The sequence below is a fragment of the Tachyglossus aculeatus genome, chromosome 1 (genome assembly GCF_015852505.1).
Source record: "Tachyglossus aculeatus isolate mTacAcu1 chromosome 1, mTacAcu1.pri, whole genome shotgun sequence".
Lineage (NCBI taxonomy): Eukaryota > Metazoa > Chordata > Mammalia > Monotremata > Tachyglossidae > Tachyglossus > Tachyglossus aculeatus.
In genome coordinates, this window is record NC_052066.1 from 153,229,098 (window position 1) to 153,255,603 (window position 26,506).

Consider the following 26,506-nt stretch of genomic DNA (forward strand, 5'->3'; position numbering starts at 1 on the left):
GCGTGGTGGTCTGGCATATATGGAGGGGGAGGGAGTTCCAGGCTAGGGAGAGGACATGGGAAAGGGATCATGATGAGATGAGAATGAGGCACAATGGCGCTAGAGGAATGGAGTGTGCGGGCTGGGCTGTAGTAGGAGATAGGTGAGGTAGGATGGGGCGAGCTGACTGAGTGCTTTAAAGCCAACAGTAAGGCGTTTCTGTTTGATGTGGTGGTAAAAGGGCAGCCATTGGAGGTTCTTGAGAAGTAGCACGGTGTAGCGGATAGAGCATAAGCCTGGGCGTTAGAAGGTTATGGGTTCTAATCCCTGCTCTGCCACTCATCTGTTGTGTGACTTTAGGTAAGTCACTTCATTTCTCTGTGTCTCAATTACCTCATCTGTAAAATGGAGATTGAGACCGTGAGCCCTGTGTGGGACAGGGACTATGTCCAACCCAATTTGCTTATATCCACCCCAGCGCTTTGTACAGTGCCTGGCACAGAGTAAGCGCTAAACAAAGGCCACAATTATTATTATTATTATTGAGAAGTGGGGAGACATGAACTGAATGTTGTTGTAGAAAAATGATTCATGCAGCAGAGTGAAGTAGGAGTGGAGAGAGACTGGAGCCTGGGAGGACAGTGAGGCGGCAGATAAAGTAGTCAAGATGGGATAGGGTAGGTGCTTGGATCAGCTTGGGAGAAGTTTGGATGGAGAGGTAAGGGCAGATTTTGGCAATGTTGTGAAGGTAGAATCGACAGAATTTGGTGACACATTGAATATGCGGGTGGAATGAGATAGATGAATCGAGAATACCAAGGCTACAGGCTTGTGAGGTAGGGAGGATAGTGATAGTAGGGAAGATAGGAGAAGCAGCGTGGCTCAGTGGAAGGAGCCCGGGCTTTGGAGTCATAGGTCATGGGTTCAAATCCCGGCTCCGCCAGTTGTCAGCTGTGTGACTTTGGGCAAGTCACTTCACTTCTCTGGGCCTCAGTTACCTCATCTGTAAAATGGGGGTTAAAACTGTGAGTCCCCCGTGGGACAACCTGATCACCTTGTAACCTCCCCAGTGCTTAGAACAGTGCTTTGCACATAGTAAGCACTTAATAAATGCCATTATTATTATTATGTTAGCAAAGGATGGGAAAAACAGGGAGGACAGGGTTTAGGTGGGAAGATAAGGAGTTCAGTTTTGGATATGTTCAATTTGAGGTGTCAGTGGGACATCCAAGTAGATATGTCTTCCCTGTTAATGCAGGGAATATAGGGAGAGTGGAGAGGGTGGAGGAGGTGGAGGTGGGTGGAGTTGGAGAGGAGCTGGGGAAATTTTAGGTAGATCAGGCATGATGGTTTCATTTTTATTGATGAAGTATGTAGCCAGGTCAATAGGGGAAAGAGATGGTGGGGATGAGAAGACATGAGGTTTGAGGAGGGAGTTGACTGTCTGGTAGGGGGTAGTCGGTATGAGAGTGAACTAGGAAGGAGAAGTATTGTTGTTGGGTGGTGGAGAGGGCCGAGTTGAAGCAAATTAGAATGAATTTAATGTGGACAAATCAGAGGTATGTCTGGATTTCCTTCAGCAGCGCTCTGCAGCATTTGCAGATCTCATGATTATTCTGAACTTTTAAAAATCTGTTTAACTCCAATTACTTCCTGTACAAGATTTAAGAACTCAAGACATATTTTAAATAAGTACTTAGAGTTGTGGCGGCTATGCATTATGGATTTTTGGGTAGGGAATCCTCTCTCAGAAAGGTACCCAGCTCTCTGAATTTAAAAAAAATTCTGGCTGCTCTACCATGCCCTCCTTAAAAGGAGTATTTTTTAATTTTTTTTTTTTTAATAAGGATGTACTCCTGGATGCTTCTGAATGGGCAGGGGTGTTCTGTTGTGTTAATACTTCAGTTATGGGGGTAATGAGGAGGTGTGTATATGCTTGAAGGGTGGAAGAGATGAACAACACTTTCTTTAAGCTATTCTTAAGACTGCGGGAGGTCCATAGTATTGCCGTAGGGTGATAGTGAGTGGGGAGGAAGTGAAGAGAGAGCTGAAAATGAAGACTAAGTTCTGTCCTACTCTACAGGCATAGTATTGGGAAAATGAGAAGCAGTATTGCCTGTTGGATAGAGCACAGAAAGGCCTGGGAGTAAGAAGAACTAGGGTTCTAACCCCAACTCTGCCACTTGTCTGCTGTGTGACCTTGAGCAAGTCACTTCACGTCTCTGTGCTTCAGTTCCCTCATCTGTAAAATGGGGATTAATACTGTGAGCCCCCTGTGGGACAGGGACTGTGCCCAACCTCATTAGCTTGTACCGACCCCAGCACTTAGTATAGTGTCTGGCACAAAGTAAGAGCATTAAATAATAATAATAATTTTGGTATTTGTTAAGCACTTACTATGTGCCAAGCACTGTTCTAAGTGCTGGGCCATAGGGAAAAAAAAGGTGGATCAGCTAGTCACCCCGGGTAAGGACACATTGGAGAAGGAAGAGGACCTCTTCTCCTACTTGCTCCTGTGTGGCCTTTACACTTAGATTTGCACCCATTACTCATCCCCTTCTCAACCCCACAGCTCTTAAGTACACATCTGTAATTTATTTATTTATAGTAATGTCCTTTTCCCTCTCTAAATTGTAAGCTCATTGTATGCAGGGAACGTGTCCACCAACTCTGTTATACAGTACTCTTCCAAGTACTTAGTACAGTGCTCTGCACACAGAAAGCATTCAATTAATGCTACTGATTGATTGATTCTCTTTTCTCCCAGTATCAAGGCAAGGAAGGTGTCTGTATACATTTTCTCAGATGATATAGGAAGGGGAATTAGTGTGGTTGGGGAAGAAAGGATGCTTTGTAGAAGGAACTGAACACTTCCTCCTGGGAAGGAGTCAGAATTTTTTCCATAATAATAATGATGGTATTTGTTAAGCCTTTACTATGTGCAAAGCACTGTTCTAAGTGCTTTTACATGCTAATCATGTGGTCTGGTGACCTTTAAGAAAGGCTCACAGCTATCCTTACCTCCTGAAGAATCAGTGGCTATCTGATCACCTATTTAATGGTTTCAGAAAGAAGCCCTGTGGTAGAAAATGAGAAAATGAATGTGACCTTTTAAAAAAATAATATTTGATAAGTGCTCGCTAAGTGTTGAGCACTGTTCTGAGAGCTGGGGACTATACTAGTTAATCAAGTCAGACACAGTCCCTGTCCCTGTCTATTTCACTCCCATTTTACAGTTGAGAAAATGGAGGCACCCAAGAAGTTAAGTGATTTGCCCAAAGTCACACAGCAGGCAAGTGGCAGAGCGTGGTTTAGAACTCAGATCCCCTGTCTCCTAGGCCCATCTTTTTTCCAGTAGGCCTTGGTGACTTGCAGCTTCCACGACTTTCTTGCCTGGACTTCCCTCACAACACAAACCCCGGGGACCTGTTGTGCAACATGGCTCATGACTGACTCATGCTATTTTAGTGACCAGGTTTACAACTGACTTCAGACTGGGCATTAATTGGTGCCAGGGCTTGCCAACTCATAACCTTGGCCTCTCTAGGCTTTCCCATTCAGCTCTGATAGTAAATATAAAATCAATATTCTGGGCTGGCAAACTTCTTCGATGTGGTAAACCGCTAAACCGTTCAGTATTAACACTGTACTATATTAGAATGACTTCTCAAATGAACTGAGTTATGATGGCATATGTGGCAGTATTATTGCTTTGGGTAACACTACCACACTTTTGAAGTTTTTCCAAATTTGAAATGTAACACTATTAAATTATTATCATCCCAGTGCCTTTCCTTTATAAATTAAGCAGCATATTATCTGTATTCTCTCTCTCTCTCTCCATGAATAAAATGGGGATAGTTTGCATTAGGGAAACAGGATTAGTAAAGGAAAAGGAGGTATAAATTGCTCAAGTGTTGTGTGCTATTATAATCTTCATGAATTAAAGATGCAGCACCCACTTAGTCAAAAACATAACACCTGTGCATTGTTTTTCCCTTCTTCAAATGTAGCTCAGTAATTGCAAGATATACTTTGAACTCTACATTAAGGCCCTGGAGGAGGTAATGGTGATAGGTTTCTTCCTGAGGGTATATTATTTCCTCTGGCTTCCGATGGGATTAACACAAACTGAAAGAAAGCTTTTCAAAGTTGTGGTTCACTCAACTCCCGGGTGGAGATCTCCAGCAGATGAGTTCGTGTGAGGAGTGAAAAAGCTCTGGCTGGAGATCTCCAGCGGATGAGTCCGTGTGAGGAGTGAAAAAGCTTTGGCTGGAGATCTCCAGCAGATGAGTTTGTGTGAGGAGTGAAAGAGCTTTGGCTGGTTCAGTGGATTCTTCAAGTTTAGGCATCGTCAGAGCCGGCACACTGGCCACAGAGTGGTACCCCAGGCTCTTCCGCTGGGCTCACCGACTTCCCTTCTCCATCCCCTCCCACACCTCCCACCCCACTCCCCGGTACAGTTGTCAGGGTGAGTTTTCCTCCAGCTCTGAGCAGTTCAGGTCCCATAATGTGACTGCCTCAGGCACCCCTTGGCTAACCTGTGACCTTCATAACTCCCTTCATCAGTCACGTCTCCATAGCCACGGCATCCTGGCAAGATTAGGGTCCGAAGGCAGTGACCCCAGTAACAGGGAAGTGTCCAGCTCTGTGGAATCCCAAAACCAAGGGAGAAGCCATAGCTCTCAAGCAATAGGAAGTGGCTGGTGAGGCCCCTGGGGGCAGATGTGCTTAAAGCTATAATTCTATTTGTTCTGATTATTTTGACACCTGCCTACATGTTTGGTTTGGTTGTCTCTCTACCCCTTCTAGACTGTGAGCCCGTTGTTGGGTACGGACCATCTCTATACGTTACCGACTTGTACTTTCCAAGCGCTTAGAACAGTGCTCTTCACACAGTAAGTGCTTAATAAATACAATTGAATGAATGAATGAATATGCACCCCAACCAGTCCCCTCTTTCCTCCCACCCTCAGAAATGGCACGGTGATGGAGAAATCTGACTGAGGCCTAATTTTAGAGCAAATTAACACGGTAGAGTGAGGAAATCAAGTACAATTTGGGCAGTTACCCTGTTGACTTTTTATGTAACAAACATACGTATGGTTACTAAAGACAGTCCTGTTATATTATTAGTGTGCTGAAGAAGCCTTGTTTGGGAGTCTGGGTGCCTGGGTTTAATAATAATAATAATAATAATTAATTGTGATATGTGTTAAGTGCTATGTGCCAGCCACTGTACTAAGCGCTGGGATGAATACAAGCAAATAGGCTGGGACACAGTCCCTGTCCCCTGTGGGGCTAACAGTCTCAATCCCCATTTTACAGGTGAAGTACCTGAGGTACAGAGAAATGAAGTGACTTGTCCAAGGTCACATAGCAGACACGAGCCGTAGCTGGGATTAGAACCCATAACTTTTTGACTCCCAGCCCTGAATGTACTCTATGTATTACACCATGCTGCTTCTCAATCCCCAGGCCTTTTGTTCAGTTTTATATTGGGCAGTCCAGTTTACAGCTGACCTGTCCCCTCTCTGGTACCAAGAGCTATTACATCTGGAAGCCATGTGACTTAGCAGATAGAGCACAGGCATGAAAGTCAGAAGGACCTGGGTTCTAATTCCTTCTCTGCACTTGTCTGCCATGTGACCTTGAGAAAATCATATCATTTCTCTGTGCCTCTGTTATTTCATCTGTAAAATAGGGATTAAGACTGCGACTCCCATGTGGAATGGGGACTGTGTCCAGCCCAATTTGCTTGTATCTACCTGGCATTTAATACAATGCCTGGCACATAGTAAGCACTTAACAAATACCTCTCCATCCAAACTGCTGCCACATTAATCCAAGCACTATTCCACATTGTTTACTGTATCAGCCCCTTTGCCGACCTTCCTGCCTCCTGTCTCTCCCCACTCCAGTTCATACTCCACTCTGCTGTCCAGATCATTCAAAACAAAAACATTCAGACCATTTTTCCCCAGTCCTCAAGAAACTCCAGTGGTTGCCCATCCATCTCCACATCAAACAAAATCTCCAGCGGTGGTTGGCTTTAAAACACTCAATCACCTTGCCTCCTCCTACCTCACCTTGCTACTCTCCTACTACAACCCAGCCTGCACACTTCAATCCTCTCCCCCTTCTAGAGCCTGTTGTTGGGTAGGGACCATTTCTATATGTTGCCGACTTGAACTTCCCAAGTGCTGAATACAGTGCTCTGCACACAGTAAGCGCTCAATAAATACGATTGCATGAATGAATGAACCTTCTGACTGTACCTCAGTCTTGTCTGTTTCTCCTCTGACCTCTCCCCCAAGTACTGCCTCTGGCCTGGATCACCTTCCCTCATATCTGACACAATTACTCTCTCCACATTGAAAGCCTTATTGAAGGCACATCTCCTCCAAGAGACCTCCTTTCCTCTTCTCCCACTCCCTTCTGCATCACCCTGACTTGCTCTCTTTATTCCTCCCCCTTCCCAGTCCCATAGCACTTACGTACATAACTACAATCATTTATATTAATGTCTGTCTCCCCCTCTAGAATACAAGCTTGTTGTGGGCAGGGAATCTGTCTATCCATTATTATACTGTACTCTCCCAAGCACTACCTATAATGCTCTACATACAGTAATCTCTCAATAAATACGATTGGATGAATGAAATGAGTGAATGAATAGTATTATTATTAAAAACGGGAACTTGCTGATGGAAGTCAGATAAGCATTCCCAACTTTGTTCCTCAGGGAAAAAAAACAAAACACTGACAACATACACACAGTGGATATATACAAATATATAAATATGTAGAAAGAAATATACATTTGGCAATATGTACATGTTTTAGCCTTTGTTCTCCTCCCACCCCCTCTCATCCACCACACATCTTGCGTCTACTTACAAAATATCCTTGCCTAATTGCCTTACTTTCTGTGAATGGGTCAAAATGGTTCTGATTCCTGAGCAGAATTGTTTTGGGTGGGGGTGAAATTCTAAGGTGGGGGCTATCCCAGTCCTTTCCTACCTGGGAAAGTAGAGTGTGACTTTGGGGTGATGAGTCTACTGCAGCAGGCCCCAGTTTGGGAACTGCCCAAACTAGTTTCTGCTTGCGGAGCCCCTTCATGTTTGGAGTCAGGTGAGGGAAGACTCTAATCAACTTGTGCTGTCTCCTCACCCCTTGCTGCCAAGGTAGAGAAGAAATGAGATCCACTAGACTGGAAGCTCCTTGTGGGCAGGGATCATGTCTACCAAGTCAACAGATACAGTTGAATAAATGAATGAACTCTAATAATAATAATAGTTGTAGAATTCGTTAAGCGCTTACTGCGTGCCAGGCACTATACTAAGCACTGGGATGGATACAAGCAAATGGGGTTAGACTCAGTCTCTGTCTCATGTGGGGCTCACAGTCTCAATCCCCATTTTACAGATGAGGGAACTGAGGCTCAGAGAAGTGAAGAGACTTGCCCAAAGTCCCACAGCGGATAAGTGGCAGAGCCGGGTTTAGAATCCAGGATGTTCTGACTCTCAGGCCTGTGCTTTCTCCACTACGCCATGCTGTTTCTCTATCGAAGTGCTTAATGAAGTGCTCTGCACAGAGTAAGGACTCAATAATTATCATTGAGTTTTGTAATGCTTTTTTCCCATTCCATTAGCTCATCCCTCTCAGGTGTACTTTGCCCGTCTCTGAGCATCACATCTGTCACATTAAAAATCAGAATAAGTCAACTCACTGGCAGAGAGACAACATAAAAATCCTATGCGAGTCAGTCATTTGCCAGAGCTGGATTTGGCTTAACCCATTAATTACCTCTCCAGCCCAGTTCCAAAGCTGAAAAGATTAGCTCAAAGTAGAGCAGATCTTTCTCAGACATATCTTAACCGTATGATTCTTCTCCCATTTTTCCTTCTACTTCAAGGACTTTGGGAAACCCTTCTTGTGACCTTCGATTTATCTTTCGAACCCAGGGCTGCAGGGGTGAGTGTGATAATACCGGCCTTCACTGTCATTATACAACCGCTTTACAGAGGCAGACATTCACCTTTGTCGGTGTAAAACGTTTCCTAAAAGTCATTGCTCTAAAGAGTCAAGAAACCAGAGGAAAGAGGTCAGGCAAGGAAAAGGTGGTTCCCTGGAGTGAGGGACGTAGGGGTTTCAGTAGTTCGCTCACCCCGATGCCAGTCGTTAGCGTGTTGGTGAGTGATCAGAAAGGGTGGTTCTCTTGCCAGTGAGTGGATGGAACAGATAAACGTGAAGCGTCCTGCACCGACGCTTGAGAAGATTGTGCAAACAGTTCAGGTGAGGGGAAATTCACTCCTTGGCCGGGGCAGTCACCCTGGCTGCTTGTCACTTTGTATGTCCATCGAGATGGAGGTTCTCAAAGTGCCCACAGAGTTCTCTACCTGGTTGCCGTTCCCCGCGCACCTCCCCATTTTGAGCAACCCCCTGTAGACCTCCTTGGACTTCTTCCGGAAACGCTTTCCCACGATGACGTAAACCAGGGGGTTGAGGAAGCTGTTGCTGTAAGCCATATAGGTCCCCACCTGCGTGAATATTTCGAGGGCCCCCTCCACGGGGCAGCCCGTTATGATCTTCAGCCGGAAAAGGGTGTCCAAAAATGTGCTGATCTGGAAGGGGAGCCAGCAGACGACAAACAGCAGGAGGACGGAGAGGACCAGAACGGTGGCCTTCTTCTCCGTCTGGATCTCCTTGAACTTCTGCATCTCGTTGTGCTGCAGGACTCCGATGATTTGGGCCGAGCAGAAGCCGATCACGCAGAGGGGGAGCAGGAAGCCCACCACATTCAGGAGGGTGTTGATGAAAATTTCCCAGCTCTGGGAGGGATAGTCAATCACACAGGCAAGCATGTCCTCATCCTTCAGGTAGCTCAGCTTTCTGAACACGATCATCGGCGAGCTCATCAACAGGCTGCAGAGCCAGATCAAGATGCTGTAGATTTTCGCCCCCCGGATCCCCCTCAGACGCCCCAGGGACATCGTCTTCACCAGGGCCAGGTAGCGGTCCACGCTCACCAGCGTCAGGAAGCAGATACTGCTGTATAAGTTCATGCTCACGAGGCAGTTGACCGTGCGGCAGAGGAACTCCCCGAAGGGCCAGTTGAACCTGTTGGCGATATTGATGGCCCAGAAGGGCAGACTGCAGGACAGGACTAGGTCGGCGGCCGCCAGGTTCCCCAGGTAGATCTCGGCCACGGTGCAGCTACTCTTGTGGAAGCAGAAGACGCTGAGAACGAAAATGTTCTCTACCGCTGCCAGCACAAAGATGAACCAAAGGAAAGGGGGCTGGATCTTGGCCATCAGACTCAAGACATGAGGGAACAGGCACTCGTTGCTATTGGTGGCGTTTAGAGAAGAGTCGTTGATTGCGGCGGAAACGTTGGCCATGAAGTGGGCCATTTTGGGACTGAAAAATAGGGGAAAAGGGAATCATTTCACTTGGTGGCCACAAGAAAATGGAGCTCATTCGGCGGGTCCCCTTAGTGTGTTTTTAGGGTACTCTTCCTCAGGGCATCAGGGTCACTCTAGCCAAGGTAGGACAAAGGCATTTGCTCAGGGTCCACTGCTGACCTGCCACGACTCCTATGGGCTTCTGGGACTATCTTGGGTGTTCTCTGGTCCACCTCTCCCTATTTTACCTCAGAGGCACTAGCTCTTGTGGGTTCTGGGACACTCAAGGGGGCTCCTTGGGTCTTATTCCCTCTGCCTTTCCCTGTATTACCTCAGAGGCACCACCACTCCTATCTAAAAGTGGTTTGGCAGCTTGAGGGGAGTTCAAGTCTGAGAGGTACAAAGGGTGGGGAGGCAATGATTAGAACAGATAAGGGCTGAACTCCAGCCAGGGGATGGTGGGGCAGGTAACTGTTCAAATGTTATTATTTTCTACGATTGTTTTGGCGAGGCATTCATTCATTCAATCATATTGAGCACTTACTATGTGCAGATCACTGTACTAAGCGCTTGGGAAGTACAAGTTGGCAACATATAGAGACGGTCCCTATCCAGCAGTGGGCTCACAGTCTAGAAGGGGGGGACAGAGAACAAAGCAAAACATATTAGCAAAATAAAATAAATAGAATAAATATATACAAATAAAATAGAGTAATAAATACATACAAACTTATATACATATATACAGGTGCTGTGGGGAAGGGAAGGAGATAAGGCGGGGGGGTGGGGAGGGGGAGGAGGGGGAGAGGAAGGAGGGGGCTCAGTTTGGGAAGGCCTCCTGGAGGAGGTGAGGCATTGAAAGATCAGCCTAGCATCCTGGACTCCTGAAAACAGAACTGACAAATGGGAAAGATTCTGGGGCAATGGGGGCCCGTGGGTGAGGACAGCCACAGGAGGAAGCAGCCATCTCAATGTAATCTGTCAAAAAGGAAAAGGAAAGTGGCGGGGGGGTGGATCAGCAGAAAGGGCACTTGGCTGGGAGTCAGGACACTTGGGTTCTGACCTGGCTCTGCCACTTGCCTGCTGGGTGATCCTGGGCAAGTCACTTAACTTCTATGTGCCTCAGTTTCCTCATTTGAAAAATAGGGGTTAAATAACTGGTGCCCTCCCCTTTAGACTGTGAGCCCCATATGGGTCAGGGACTGCATCTGATCTAAATGTATGGCAGCTAGCCTGGTGCTTAGCACGGTGTTTGGTGCATAGAACTTAATGAATACTAAAAGTATCACTAATTGGAGTTCTCTTTGGGCCTCAGATGAGGAAAACAGAAACAGCAGGACCCATAAATAGAGGGACCTGGGAAAGGAATGCGGTGACTCTGGAACAAATTGAGGGGGGGGGGGCTGGGGTCCCCCCTAGAGAAGCGTTCTAGGTTAGGGCATCCTAGGCATACTTCTGCAGAAGAGGATGCATGATGGCATCATGTCATAATGGACAAGCAGCATGGCGTAGTGGATAGAACATGGGTCTAGGGGTCAGAAGGTCATGAATTCTAATCCCAGCTCCACCCCTTGTCTGCTGTGTGGCCTTGGGCAAGTCACTTAACGTCTCTGTGCCTCAGTTACCTCATCTGTAAAATGGGGATTAAGACTGTGAACCCTAAGCAGGACAGGGCCTGTAGTCCAAGCTGATTTGCTTATAACCACCCCAGCTCTTAGTACTGTTTTGGCACATAGTAAGCGCTTAACAAATACTACTGTTATTATTTAGAGAAGCAGCATGGCTCAATGGAAAAAGCACAGGCTTGGGAGTCAGAGGTCATGGGTTCTAATCCCATCTTCGCCACTTGTCTGCTGTGTGACTTTGGGCAAATCACTTCACTTCTCTGTGCCTCAGTTACCTCATCTGTCAAATGGGGATGAAGACTGTAAGCCCCACATGGGACAAGCTGATCACCTTGCATCCCCGCTAGTGCTTAGAACTGTGCTTTGCACATAGTAAGTGCTTAACAAATACCATTATTATTATTATTAATACATGTGAGCAGGGTGGCTCTTTTTATTTGAGAGGATTTTAATTTTTCCCCTTGGAATCTAGGCAAACTGACTACAAGCAGCTCCGTTGCATGTTGTTTCTGTGGTGACAGAGCTTTCTTCTGTAGGCAGCATATGTCCTGATGCTGATTATCAGGTAGGGTGCAGACAAAAAAGGGGGGAATTCTGTCACGATAAGTGATCCCGATAGCAATCTCCTTAGTAGTCTTTTTTGTTATGATAGTTGTTAAGCACTTATTATGTGCCAGGCACTGAACTAAGTGCTGGGGTTGGCACAAGACAATCAGGTGGATTTGTCTCCCCCTTTTAGACTGTGAGCCCACTGTTGGCTAGGGACTGTCACTATATGTTGCCAACTTGTACTTCCCAAGTGCTTAGTACAGTGCTGTGCACACAGTAAGCGCTCAATAAATACAATTGATGATGATGATGATGATGAGGTGGACACAGTCCACACCTCACATGGGGCTCACAGTATTAATTCCCATTTTACAGATGAAGTAACTCAGGCACTGATAAGTTAAGTGACTTCCCCAAGGTCACACAGCAGATAAGTGGTAGAGCTGCGATTAGAACCCAGGTCCTTCCGACTTCCAGACCTTTGGGCTTCATGGCTTCTCATGACCTGCCATCATTTTGGCAGAAGCAATCAATCAATCATTAATATTGAACACCTGCTGTATACACCACACAGTACTAAGAATTTGAGAAAACCAAATCTCTTAGTAGTACTGGGGAAAGAGATGGTTTTGCCAGTTATAGAGGGATCCAAAAAAAAATGAACATAGATAAAATAGTCTTATGCTTGTTAAATTTTGGGAGGTTAGTTACTTACATTTCTTCACTTATTTCCCTTGTTTCCTGATTAAAATTTCTGGCATCTTGGTATTATGCTTTCTTTAGGCCCTGATTCATTCAATCAAATTTATTGAGTGCTTACTGTGTGCAAGGCACTGTACTGATAAACACTGCCAACTATCTTTCTCCTAACTTTTCTAAAGCTGGACTGTAGTCATGTGTTCCATTTGCAATTGCTGCCAGCGGGTTTTGGAAAACAGGAGGCGTGGGGCAAGGATAACATTCGGTTTTATATCTTGTCTCCTCCCAGCTCCAACCAAGAGGTCCGACCTGTCTCTTGGCGTCACACAAGGGCTGACAGAGTGGGGGTCCCCGATTCTGGGGACAGACAGAGTTCCAACCTACTACAACAAGCTAGGCATGTTGGGCACTGTTTATTTCCCAAGTGGGGCTCAGAGTCTTAAACCCCATTTTACAGATGATGTAACTGAGGCCTAGAGAAGTGAAGTGACTCGCTCAAGGTCATTCCACCCTTCTAGACTGTGAGTCTGTTGATGGGTAGGGATTGTCTCTGATGATGACTTGTACTTTCCAAGTGCTCTGCACCCAGTAAGCGCTCAATAAATACAATTGAATGAATGAATGAATGCAACAGACAAGAGTTGGGATTAGAACCCAGGTCCTTCTGGCTCCTTGGCCCATGCTCTTTCCACTAGGCAACACTGCTTCTCATAGACAATCTGATAGACTGAACATAGTCCTCGTAACAACCAAGTTGGGGTCGGTGGGAAAGCCTAATGCCTCCTTGTGAGCCAATGAAAATGTTTCACTGCAAATCTGGACTTGAATATTAGCTTTAAGTCAGCTGGATTTCAGTCAGACCCTTGGAGTACAAAGATATCTTGGGCCACATGGCCTGTTCCATAGCCTCCAGATCTCACCTAGCACTAGTTTGAGGATCTTCTTGAGGATAATTTATAATCTAATTACCTGCTGGCTATTGATTTAGGCAGGGTCTTGGAGAAGGAGGAAGTGGATGATGATGATAATACTGCAATTATTATTATTATTGTTATGATGATGATGATGATGATGATGATGTGCTTATCATGTGCCAAACACTGTTAGCACAGGAAAGCAGTATGGCCTGTGAAAAAAAGACAGGTTTCGGAGTTAGAGGACCTGGGTTCTAATCCCAGCCTTACCACCTGTCTACTATATAACCCTAGACAAGTCACTTCTCTGTGCTTGTTTCCCCAGTGCTTCAGTTTCCTCCGTGCTTAACAGATGGCATTAAAAACATCCCGGCTCTACCACTTGCCCGCTGTGTGACCTTAGGTATGTCACTTAACTGCTCTGTGGCTCAGTTTCCTCATCTGTAATATGGGAATTAAATAGCTGTTCTCCCTCCCTCTTCAACTGTGAGTTTCCTGTGAGACAGGGACTGAGTCCAGCTTGATACTCTTGTATCTTCCCCAGCACTTAGTTTGGACTGGGAACATAGTAAGCACTTTACAGATGCCACAGTTATTATTACGGGGAAGATACAATCAGGTTAGACCCAATCCTTGTCCCACGAGTGGCTCGCAGTCCAATGTGGGGGGAGAACACGAATTGAATCCCCACTTTACAGATGAGGAAACTGAGACATAGAAAAGTTAAGTGACTTCTGTAGATTGTAAGCTCATTATGGGAAAGGAATGTGCCTACTAATTCTGTTATATTTTACTCTCCCAAGTGCTTAGTATGGTGCTCTGCACATAGTAAGCACTCAGTAAATACCATTGATTGATTGATTTGACAGAGCAGGCAAGTGGCGGAGCTAGGATTAGAATCCAGATCCCCTTACTCCCAGGCCCACACTCTTTCTACTATTCCATACAGGTCACAGGGAACAGGGAATTGTGTGATGTAATATAATTGCAGCATTCAGCCTCAGTGCTGCATTAAATTTTAATCTAGCGGGTATCCTGTCATTTCTTAGACCTTCCTTGGAGGGTCATTTCTTTCCCTCACAGGATGAACTTGATGTTCTTTTGTTAGCATTTCCTCTGAGGAACTTCCCTGGCTCACATGAAACAAAAGCATCCAGTGGTTCAGGCTACTTCAGTGCCCGTATGCACTTCAGCTCTCAGGGTGTCTGAAAAGATATTTTTTTAATTGCTTGGACTTGGGGAAACATGTGAGCGAGTTAAATGATAATCAACAAAATTAACTGAGTGCCTACTTTGTGTATAGAGTACTGTGGATATTGGGAGGATATTCTCACTCCCTTAGGGAGTTCGTGCATGCCCGTGGTTTCGACTGTCACCAGTATGCGGATGATTCCCAAATCTCCCAGCCCCACAGCACATATGTATCTACCTGTAATTTATTTATTTATTGACTTATTTTTTATGTATATTAACATCTGACTCCCCCTCTAGACTGTGAGGTCTCTGTGGGCAGGGAATGCATCTGTTTGCTGTTGTACTCTCCCAAGCGCTTAGTACAATGTTTTGCACACAGTAAGTGCTGAATTAATCTTCCTTGCTGGCCCTGACTTCTCCTCTGCAGTTTTCATTTCCTCTTGCCTCCAGGACACTGCCATAATATATTCATTCAATATGTCGTAAACTGAATTCTTTCTCTTCCCTCCCAAATACTTTCCTTCTCTTAATTCTCCATCACAGTTGACAACACTACCATCCTCTCTGTCATTTTTTAAAAAATAGTATTTGATAAGTGCTTACTATGTGCCAGACACTGTACTAAGCACGGGGGTAGATCAATGTCATATTTATTAAGCATTTACTTATTCATTCATTCACATTTATTGAGTGCTTACTGTGTGCAGAGCACTGTACTAAACTCTTGGGAAAGTACAATGAAACAACAATAATTATTATTATGGTATTTGTTATGTACTTACTATGGGCCAGGCACTGTTCTAAGCACTGGGGGGGATACAAGCAAATTGGATTGAACACAATCCCTGTCTCACGTGGGGCTCACAGTCTCAATCCCCATTTTTGGAACTGAGGCACTGAGAAGTGAAGTGATTTGGCCAAGGTCATCCAGCAGACAAGTGGCAGAGCCAGGATTAGAACCCATGACCTACTGACTTCTATGCCCAGGCTCTAACTGCTATACCATGGTAGGAACGTAAAACTCAACCGAGTTGGCAGGCATGTTCCCTGCCCACAGTGAGCTTACAGCTTAGCGGGGGAGATAGACATTAATATAAATAAATAAATTGCAGATAAGTACTTAAGTGCTGTGGGACTGAAAGAGGGGTCAATAAAGGGAGCAAATCCAAGCATAAGAGTGATGCAGAAGGCAATGGGAGAAAAAGAAATGAGGGCTTCATCAGGGAAGGCCTCTTGGAGGAGAGACCTGTTTGTTATCTGCTCTCTTGGAACAGTAAGTCATGTATCTTGATGGCTCCTTGGCTAATTTCGAAGGAGAACAAGAACTTATTTAAAAAGGAACATATCAAATCCAGGGAAAGCAGGGAGAGTCCAGAATCCACCTTTTTCTTGACTGTGCAAGCAGCAACGGCCTTGTTTTTGATGCAGTGTCAGGCAGACTGACAACTGGTTTCCTTTATTTGAATATTCTATTTTTCCGCTAGACTGTAAGCTCGTTACGGGTAGGGAACGTTTCTGCTAATCCTGTTGTATTGTACTCTTCCAAGTGCTTTGTACAGTTCTCTGCACATAGTAAGCACTCAATAAATGCCATAATTGATTGATTGATTCAGTGGGACCAGTCAGGGGACTCTTGACTGTGGGATTCTCATGCTTGCATCCAAGAGCGATTCTGGACCCCACACAGGGAACGGTTATTGTCTGGCTGCCATCCTGCCTGCCAATATTGGTGATCGTCTTCCCTTGGTGGACTCTCCGATTGGAAATGGTGCCAAGCCAACAGCGGATGTGCGGCAAGATGCTCGAAGTGGGCTCTGGGAAGGCACTGGTGTCACAGGTGAAATTTACCCCAAGTGATTTCAGGACTTAAATGGTTATTTCAGGAGAAAACTCTTCTCCAAATATCTTCTTACCCTCTATAGGCTGAACTAGATCTTATCAGTCAAGCGCCAGAAGCGCCTAGACAAGAAACCAGTTGTTGATCTGGTGGTGGGGAGGGAATAACCTATCTGAGATTCTGCCTGGCACAAAATGGGCATTTGTCTGCGAGAGAAGCAGAGTGGCTCAGTGGAAAGAACACGGGCTTTGGAGTCAGAGGTCATGGGTTCAAATCCCGGCTCCGCCAGTTGTCAGCTGTGTGACTTTGGGCAAATCACTTAACTTCTCCGCTCCCTCATCTGTAAAATGGGGATTAAGACTGTGAGTCCCCCGTGGGACAACCTGATCACCTTGTAACCTCCCCAGCTCTTAGAACAGTGCTTTGCACATAGTAAGTGCTTAATAAATGCAATTATTATTATTATTATTGGTCAATTTGATGGACACAAACAGCCAAGCTGGATGATGCCAGCCTTGTGGGACCCTTTGGGCAAAATTACTGGTACTGCAAATGAGGCAGACACTTGGCCATTTTCCACTTTGTTTTGCAGGCCAGACGCAAGGTGGATGTGTTAGTGGAAAATATTGCTTGGCGCCGAGTCTCCATGGGGACAGCCTACAGCTCAATACCAAACGAGCATTCACGGTGTCTAAGCCGGACAGACAAGTCCCAGACCAGCACAGTCATTGTTTTTTAAAATGACCTTTACTACGCACTTACTATGTGCCAGGCACTGCACTAAGCACTGTGGTAGATACAAGCTAATCAGGTTGGACACAGTCCATGTCCCACATGGGGCTCGCGGTCTTAATCCCATTTTACAGATGAGGTAACTGAGGCACAGAGAAGTGAAGCGTCATCCCCCTGGCCTGGAATGCCCTCCCTCTGCCCCTCCGCCAAGCTGGCTCTCTTCCTCCCTTCAAGGCCCTGCTGAGAGCTCACCTCCTCCAGGAGGCCTTCCCAGACTGAGCCCCTTCCTTCCTCTCCCCCCATCCCCCTCTCCATCCCCCCATCTTACCGCCTTCCCTTCTCCACAGCACCTGTATATATGTATATATGTTTGTACATATTTATTACTCTATTTATTTATTTTACTTGTACATATCTATTCTATTTATTTTATTTTGTTAATATGTTTGGTTTTGTTCTCTGTCTCCCCCTTCTAGACTGTGAGCCCACTGTTGGGTAGGGACTGTCTCTATATGTTGCCAACTTGTACTTCCCAAGCGCTTAGTACAGTGCTCTGCACACAGTAAGCGCTCAATAAATACGATTGATTGATTGATTGATTGAAGCAACCAACTTGCCCAAAACACACATCACTCAAGTGGAAGAGCTGGGATTAGAACTTAGGTCCCTCTGACTCCCGAGTCCATGCTCTATCCCCTAGACCATACTTATCAGTGGTATTTATTGAGAGCTCTCTGGATACAGAAAGAACTGTACTAAGCGCACTCCTGTTTCCCCAAGTCCTGGTGATGAGTCCATCCCTTCTCAACCCTTGCTCTCCTCCCCCACTGACTTGTTGCAGTGTTTCCTAGCCTCCCATCCCTATGGTTTTCTCCTGTTGTAAGAACAACGGTCACTCTGCCTGACAAGACTCACTCAAACAAAGTCTGACATTGTTCCAATTTGATTTCCAATCACTCTTAGTTAAAACTAAGTAAAACATAGTAAGCACTCAAAAATACAGTTGAATGAATGAATGAATGCATAAAAGCATCCTGAACTTGTCACACTGTAGACAGTTACTTCTTTTAGGGCACTGTTAATTGCTTCCCATTTCTGGGGACCATCCTCAGTATATTATTATTACTTTTGTTAACGCTTACTATGTCAGGCACGGTTCTAAGTGCTGGGATAGATAGAAGTTAATCAGATTGGACACAGTTCCTGTCCCACATGGGGCTCACAGTCTAAGGAGGAGCAAGAACAGGCCTAGACTCCACATTTTAGTTGGGCCCTCAGGATACACCAGGAAGAGCAACAATGACTACCAGATAGTTGCGCTTATCACTAGGATCGAATACTTAACACTTGCTGAATGCAAAGTTTTTTCTGATCAGTCAGTCAGTCATATTTATTGAGCATTTACTTGGGAGAGTACAATATAGCGATAAACAGACACGTTGTCTACTCACAGTGAGCTAAGGCACTGGAGTTCTGAATAATCCTTCCTCTTGATGGAACTTGTTCTCTAAGCAAGGAGGCAAAATGCAAGAAAATGGGACTTTTTATCTTGCAATGATAATTAACCTTTAAGAATCCTAATGGCAAGAAAGAAATTATTTCCTGCCTTTCCCCTTCCCAGCCACGGGCTATTGGACCTTTTTTCCTGACACATTGCAGTGAATCAGCAGATAGACATTTTACCCCTGGACTGGATGAAAAGCAGAGAGAGCTGGTATGCAAGTGAAGGAACCATGGTTCCCGTTTCAGAGAATTCATTATGGCATTTGAGTCAGAACATAGATTTGAGCCAAGTCAAGGGGAAGGCTCGCAATTTTCCTTGCCTGGTTATGGGAGGTTTCAGAAAGTGCTACTGACAAGATTAGCGAGTTTAGACTGCCTAAGACGGTGAGGAACTGTGAGCTGAACACTAACTTATCCTGGAGATGGTGAACAGTTAGGGCAGGAAGGGAGTTTCAAACTTGTGTTACTTAAACCTTTCATCTTAGTGGCATTGTCCCTTTTCATTCTAGATTTACTTCGGGCTGCTCAGCTCCATTTTTCTCATTTCTTGTTGTGCAGCCCAGGCTATTTTTACTAGGCTGAAAAGAGCTTTGAATAGAACCCGCCTTCACTGTGAGTTGTTTCTTTTAATCGGAAAGGGCTGAGATACTGGCCAAAACTCGGCTCCTTTTGACTTATCCTTTAAATAACCAATAATTCACAAAAGTTCAAGTGGACTGCAGTGCATTTTATAGGTAAGGAAACTTAGCGATGCTCTGGTTCTATTCAAGATCATCCCGTACAAGAGAAAGCCCAGCTATTTTGGTGAAGCATTGACTTTTTTACCCCCATGAGGAGCAGATCTCTCAATTTTCGATCTTGTTCTGAGAATCAGAGGAAGTACTGTCTTCTAGGACAAAAAACCTTGCCTTATCTAGTTTGGGCATCGATTGTGAAAAAAAGGGCAAGTCATTTCACCTCTCTGTGATTCAGTTTCCCCTGTAGTTAAATGAGTGAGAACATGTGCTCCTAATTTACTTAGGCAGACAAATAAAATCACAAAGGTGACCCCACTTTTTTTTTTTGGAGGGCAGCTCATTTGCCAGCTTCAAAGCAGCCCACTAAACCTTACGGCATAAAACTCACCTCAAAAATGAAAGCAAAGCAGAAGTGAAGCAGTGTTGCTTAGTGGATAGAGCACAAGCCTGGGAGTCAGAAGGATCTGGGTTCTAATCCTAGCTCCTCCACTTGTTGCTATGTGACCTTGGGCAAGTCACTTAACTTCTCTGTGTCTGTTATCTCATCTGTAAAACGGGGATCAAGACTGTGAGACCCATGTGAGACATAGACTATGTCCAACCCGATTAGCTTGGATATAGCCCAGTGCTTAGTACAGTGTCTGGCACATAATAAGCACTTAATAAATACCATAGAAAAAGAGAATTAGCCTGACTAGACTTGTTCAAGTTCTGCTTCTTGTCAAAACTTTTCTCCATTTCCCCTCTAAGCTGGTAAATTCCTTGAGAGCAGGGGTTGTGTGCTTTAATTGTACTCTCCCAAGTGCTTAGTGCAGTCCTTTAACACTGATTTGTTGATTGACAGTTTATTGAAGAATTGCATTTTTGGAAATACAATCAGGCTTTCTTCCTTGTATTTTGAGTCCATTGCAAGACAGGTGTTCATGCATTCATATAGAATTGGAGCTCCCACTCCTGGATTTTTCTTTAAATGACATTTGCTAAGTGCTTACTCTGTGTCAATCACTGTTCTAAACATTTGGGGTAAATACAAGTTAATGAGATTGGATGGAGTCCCTGTCCCACACGGGGCTTACAGTCTAAGTAGGAGGGAGAACAGGTACTTACTCCCCATTTTAAAGAAGAGGAAACTGTGGCAAAGAAGAATTAAGTGACTTGCCCAAAGTCACATAATGGGAATCTGGCAGAGCCAGGATTAGAACCCAGTTTTCCTGACTCTCTGACTCATCCTCTTTCCATTAAGCCATGCTGCTTCTTTGGAATTCCTTCCCTGTCCCAAATCTGCTAGACCACAGTTCTGCCCACTTGAAAATCCACTTACTCCGGAAGGTATTCCTCACCTTCATCATCACTAACATCGGTCATGTTTGTTAAGTATCTTCTGGGTACAACCTCCTGTACTAAGCTATTGGGTGGGTATTATAATAGCAGTAACAATAATAATAATAATAATGGTGGCATTTGTTAAGCGCTTACTATATGCAAAGCACTGTTCTTGTAAAAGACTCAGTCTCCAACCTCTAGAAGTTTACAAAACAATAAGGAGACGGTCCTCTAGACTGTAAACTCATTGTGGGCAGGAAATGAGTCTGTTTATTATTGTACTGTATTCTCCCAAATGCTTAATACAGTGCTCTGCATAGAGTAGGTGCTCAATAAATACCCCTGATAGATTAATGAATAAATCAATGATTTTATACAATAAAATATCTTAATCAAATGATCAATCAATTGTTTTTATTTAGCATTTATTGTGTGCAGAGCACTGTACTAAACTCTTGGGAAAATACAATATATACCTAAGTGCTAGGGATGGTTGTTTATGGTTTTGGGAAGCAGAGTAGTCTAGTGGAAAGAGACTACTGGAATTTGTACTGGATATTAATTCCACCCTCAGTTCTACAGCCCTTACGTATATACCAATAATTCATTTTATTGTCTGTCTGCCCCTTTAGACCGTAAACTCATGTGGGCAGGTTATGTGTCTACCAACTCTCTTGAATTGTTCTCTTGAATTTAGTACAGTGCTCCGCACACAGTAAGCACTCAATTATTACCGCATGGATCTACTGATTAATTGGGAATCAGTTAACCTAGGTTCTAATCTGGCTCTGCCACTTGCCTGCTGGGTGACCTTGGGCAAGTCACTTAACTGGGCCTCTATTTCCTCATCTGAAAAATGGGGACTAAGTACCTAGTCTCCCTTTCCTTTAGACAGAGAACGTCTAGTGGTATAGGAACCGTATCTGACCTGATTATCTTGTACCTATTCCAGTGGTTAATACAGTGCTTAGCAATTACTGTTATATACATACGTTCTTAGGGTTCCCCAACTAATTTCCACTGCCTCTGATCTTGTCATCCCAACAACAATTATGTATAAATTAATTTTATATACATATTTTATATATATTTTCCCAGAACATGTATTTTCACTACTCATTTGGGTTAGAATGTGAGATCAGAATCAGAATCTGTTGGGATAGAACATGATGTGGCACCAGAAGTGGTTGTATGTGAATTGTAGGAGGGAGGAGGGAGAATAGGTGGTTACACAGGGTAGGGGATGTATACTAAAAGATGAATTTTCCTTAATGTGATGTTTCTTCAAGTTACAGGAGGACTGACTGAACGTACCTTACTGACTGAATCATTCACTCGTGTTTTCCATACACTTGCTATCAGTTTTACCAATACCTTTTCTCCTACACCTATAGTTTATACATAATTTGTCAACCTGTTTCTCCCACAGGCTTGCAAATTCCTCAAGGGGAGGGACGCATGTCTTCGATCATATTTTTTGAGTACTGGCTCTGGACAGGGCATTGTAACTAATCTCTTGGGAGAATGTAACAGAATTGGTAAGCAAGATCCCTGCCCTCAAGAAGCTTGCAGTCTAGTGGGGGAGACAGACACTAAAGTAAAATTTAATAGGAGGAAGTTATAGAGCATAAAGATATGAACCTAATTGCTTTGGGTGTTGTGAGGACTTAGGAGAAGGAGTGCGGCCTAATGGTAAGAGCACGCATGAGCTTGGAAGTCAGAAGACCTGGGTTCTTATCCTGGCTCCTCCACTTGTCTGCTGTGTGACCTTGGGCAAATCACTTAATTTCTCTGTGCTTCTGTTACCTCATCTGTAAAATGGGGATTAAGATTATGAGCCTTGTGGGGGACAGGGACTGTGTCTAACCTGACTATCTTGTATCTAGCCCAGTGCTTAGTACAGTGCTTGGCACATAGTAAGCGCTTAACAAATGCCATTAAAAAAAGTTCTTGGGCAGCAAGAAAGGGCCAAAGTGGTAGCTGGGGAGGGTACAGATTTAAAGCGGGGAGGGTTAAAAAGCAAGAAGATTGGAATTTAATTGGAAAAGGGTCCCTGTAGGAAATGTAATTTCAGAAAGTCTTTGATGATGGGGAGAGCTGCTATCTGTTGACTGCGAAGGGGGAGGAAGTCAGGAAGGAGGGTGGATGTGAACAATAAATTGGGTGGAATACTACTCTGCCCTCAATACACAGTTTTGAATGAACAAATTTTAAAACCATCATCCTAATCCATTCCTTATTTAGTCCAAAAATCTCCCTCCAAAACATTTTATAGATGTTACCATGCCTTTAGATAAGGGGCATTGCCTTTTAGTCACAGACTTTAGGTCTGGAAGTCTATACATTTAATTATGTGAAGCTCACTGTTGTTAGAACAGTGCTTCACACATAGTAAGCGCTTAACAAATGCAACTATTATTATTATTGTTAAAAAGATCCATTCTCAAGAGCTTTGGACCCAGGGGCCTTTATTAACTCCAGAGGGCTATGTGAGGGTGAGTCACTTGCCCCAGTGAATCATATCTGAGCAATATTGCCCCCACTTCCTATAACCAGGTCCAGCCAGACAAGTATTGTTTTCAGTTGAACAATAACGAGACCTCTTCACTTTCAGTGGATAGTTGACTCTGTTTATTTGGATTTGAGGCAATTTCCTTAGCAGTGTGACCTAATGGAATGAATTCAAGGCAAGGAGTCAGGAGTCCCTGGCTGCTACTGACCGGCCGGCTGACCTTGGGCAAGTGACTTAATCTCTCTGGGCCTCACTTTCCTCCTCGGTAAGATGGAGACGAGATAGACTGTGAGCCTTGTTTAGAAGAGGGTAATGTATCTGATCTGATGACTGTGTATTCATTCCCGAATCACTTAAATGCTATGATTAGTAGGAAAACGTGTATTTTTTCCCAAAGGAAATTTAAGAGACTCACTATAAACTTCTCTAAAATTGGCTAGTTATGATGCAGGAGCAGTAGTCACAGGAAGGGAAAATTTCTAGGCTGGGGGTGTGTGTAGTCATACATTCTGATTTGAGGGCACCATCTTAAGTGCTAATATGCCACCTTGCCTAGAGATGCCTAGTGGCCAGGGACCCCTGAATCCTGAACACTTCAGAGACTCAGGTCGAGGGTTAGATTTTCCATTTCTGTTATAAAACACTGACTTGACTAGAGCATCTTTCCTTTAGGACCTAGGCCATGGTTGTTGGCCAGTTCCACTGACAGAGGGACCAAAAATTCTGATGGGCACACACAGAAACTCCGCCAACTGCCACTGGCAGCTTTCCAAGAGGCCACGGTGCCGAGTTCCTTTAGGGGCCGGTTGTGTCTGTCCAAGGTCAGGTGTGGCCCCTGGGGCCTGGCCTATTGGAAAACTCCTTTTCCACCCCTCTCCAATCCTGCCGCACCCAACTCCCTAGTTGGGGAGTGGGAGAAATAAGGGAGGGCTGAGCAGGGAGTGCTCATGGAGGAGGGGGCAGTGAGCTCCCCTATCAATCAGTTGATCGATGGTATTTGTTCAGTGCTTGCTGTGGGCTGAGCACTATTCTAGGAACTTGAGGGAGAATAATAATAATTATAGTATTCATTAAGTGCTTACTATGTGCCAGGCACTGTACTAAGCGCTGGGGCAGATACAAGCAAATTGGTTTGGACACAGTCCCTGTCTCATGTGTGGCTCGCAGTCTCAATCCCCATTTTACAGATGAGGTAACTGAAGCACAGAGAAGTAAAATGATTTGCCCAAGGTCATACAGCAGACAAGTGGCGGAGCTGGGATTAGAACCCTTAAGTTTCTGAATCCCAGACGCTTGCTCTATCCACTACACCAGGCTGTTTCTCTTAATCCAACATAGAGTTGATAGCCATGCTCCTTTCCCACAAGGAACTTACAGTCTAGAGGAGGAGATAGACTGTAAAAAGAATTACAGTTAAAGGAAGCGGCAGAGTATAGGGATTTGTTCATAAATGTTGTGGGGCTGGGGAGGGTAACAAGGATTTAAGAGGTTTAGATCCAAGTGTGTAGGTGGTTTGGAAGGGAGGGCATTCAGGAGAAATGAAGCAGTGTGGCTTAGTGGGAAGAGCACAGGCTTGGGAATCAGAAGTTGTGGGTTCTAATCCCGGCTCCGCCACTTGTCAGCTGTGTGACTTGGGTTAGACACTTCACTTCTCTGCGCCTCAGTTATCTCATCTGTAAAATGGGGATTAAGACTTTGAGCCCCACCTGGAATGACCTGAGAACCTTGTATCTCCCCCAGCGCTTAGAATAGTGTTTGGCACATAGTAAGCGCTTAACAAATGCCATCATCATCATCAAATGAAGACCTCCTCAGGGAAGGCCTTTTGGAGGAGGTGTGAGTTTAGTACTGGTCTTCCTTCCGCACGCCACACCTGGCCTAGGTAGAGGAGGGAGGTGAGGATGATGATCTGGCGCTGTGTTCCAGGCACCAAACATAGGGAAGCAGCATGGTGTAGTGGCTACAGCACAGGCCAGGGAATGAGAAGGTCATGTGTTCTAATATCTGCTCCACCACTTGTCTGCTGTGTGACCGTGGGTGAGTCACTTTACTTGTCTGTGCCTCAGTTCCCTCATCTGTAAAATGAAGATTGAGATTGTGAGCCCCATGTAGGACAGGGGCTGTGTCCAACCCGATTTCCTCATATCCACCCCAGCTTTTATAACATAGTAAACACTTATCAAATGTCATGCCAACTTGTACTTCCCAAGCGCTTAGTACAGTGCTCTGCACACAGTAAGCGCTCAATAAATATGATTGATGATGATGATGATGATAATTATTATTATTATTCATTCTATCGTATTTATTGAGTGCTTACTGTGTGCAGAGCGCTACACTGAGCACTTTAGTTTATAACGACTGCTCCCCTTCTAGGCCGTAACGTCATTGTGGGCAGGGAATGTGTCTGCCCAATCTGTTGCTTTGTACTCTCTCAAATGCTCAGTATGGTGCTCTGCACTTAGTAAGTGCTCAGTAAATACGATAGAATGAATAATAATAATAATTATGACATTTGGTGAGTGCTTACTATGTAATAAGAGCTGGGCTGGATATGAGGAAATTGGGTTTGATTAAATTTGATCCCTGCCCTCACAGAGCTTTTAATCTGTCTGGGAAGATGGACCCTAAAATCAACTGCAGAGCGGAAGAAGGAAAGGACCAAAGTCTTGTTATTGCCCCTTTAGCCACGCACTTGTGTTTGGGTCCCATGATCCCTCTGTAAAGCCGAAATGCTTGGGTTTGTCGAAAGCAGACCCTGCTCTGATGACAAAATGCACAGACAGACAAGAAAGACTTGCTCCATGCCCTCAGTGTCTTCCGCTGGACTCTGATTTTTAAGCACACTAAACTCAAGACATGTCCAAGCCATGGTCATTCCGTGAGATGATGGATGTTTATCTTTTTTTCCCCTCTCTTTTTCTCTCCACTGGCACTCTGCCTTGTTTTATTGTGTCTTCCTCCCCTCCATGTTTGGTAAACTGTGCTGGGTGGGAAGCAAAGGTCAGCACAGGCTTGCATGCCTCAGAATGGCCAGGGATGATCTCAGTATCATGTGTGGGGAAGCGGGCTGAGATCATCTTGCCCGCTTCCTTACTGAATCATCGTGATCATCATCAGTGGTATTTATTGAGCGCTTACTGTGTGCAGAGCACTACACTGAGTGCTTGGGAGAGTACAGTACAACACTCGGTGGACACATTCCCTGCCCGCAAGGAACTTTACTAATCGCTGGGGTGAGTACAAGCAAAACAGGTTGGGCAAAGTTCCTGTCCCATATGGGGCTCACAGTCTCAATCCTCATTTTACAGATGAGGTAACTGAGGCCCAGAGAAGTGAAGTGACTCACCCCAGGTCACACAGCAGACAAGTGGCGGAGCTAGGATTAGAATCTATAACCTTCTGACTCCCAAGCCCGTGCTCTATCTACTCACTATGCCATGCTGTATGTAGCCAAGTGCCTAGGCAATGCTGAGGGGAGGGTGGGTAGACCAA

The 26,506-nt window shown here is 44.8% G+C and overlaps 1 protein-coding gene across 1 annotated transcript in view; it reads right to left on the reverse strand.

Moving 5' to 3' along the window:
• Positions 1-7,540: 7,540 nt before the first annotated feature.
• BDKRB2 (bradykinin receptor B2) overlaps positions 7,541-26,506 on the reverse strand; it is a 42,576-nt gene continuing 23,610 nt past the window's right edge. The window contains exon 2 of the mRNA XM_038748669.1: positions 7,541-9,402. Coding sequence (XP_038604597.1) covers positions 8,310-9,395 — 1,086 coding nt within the window. The 5' untranslated portion in view covers positions 9,396-9,402 and the 3' untranslated portion in view covers positions 7,541-8,309. The remainder of the gene's footprint in view (positions 9,403-26,506) is intronic.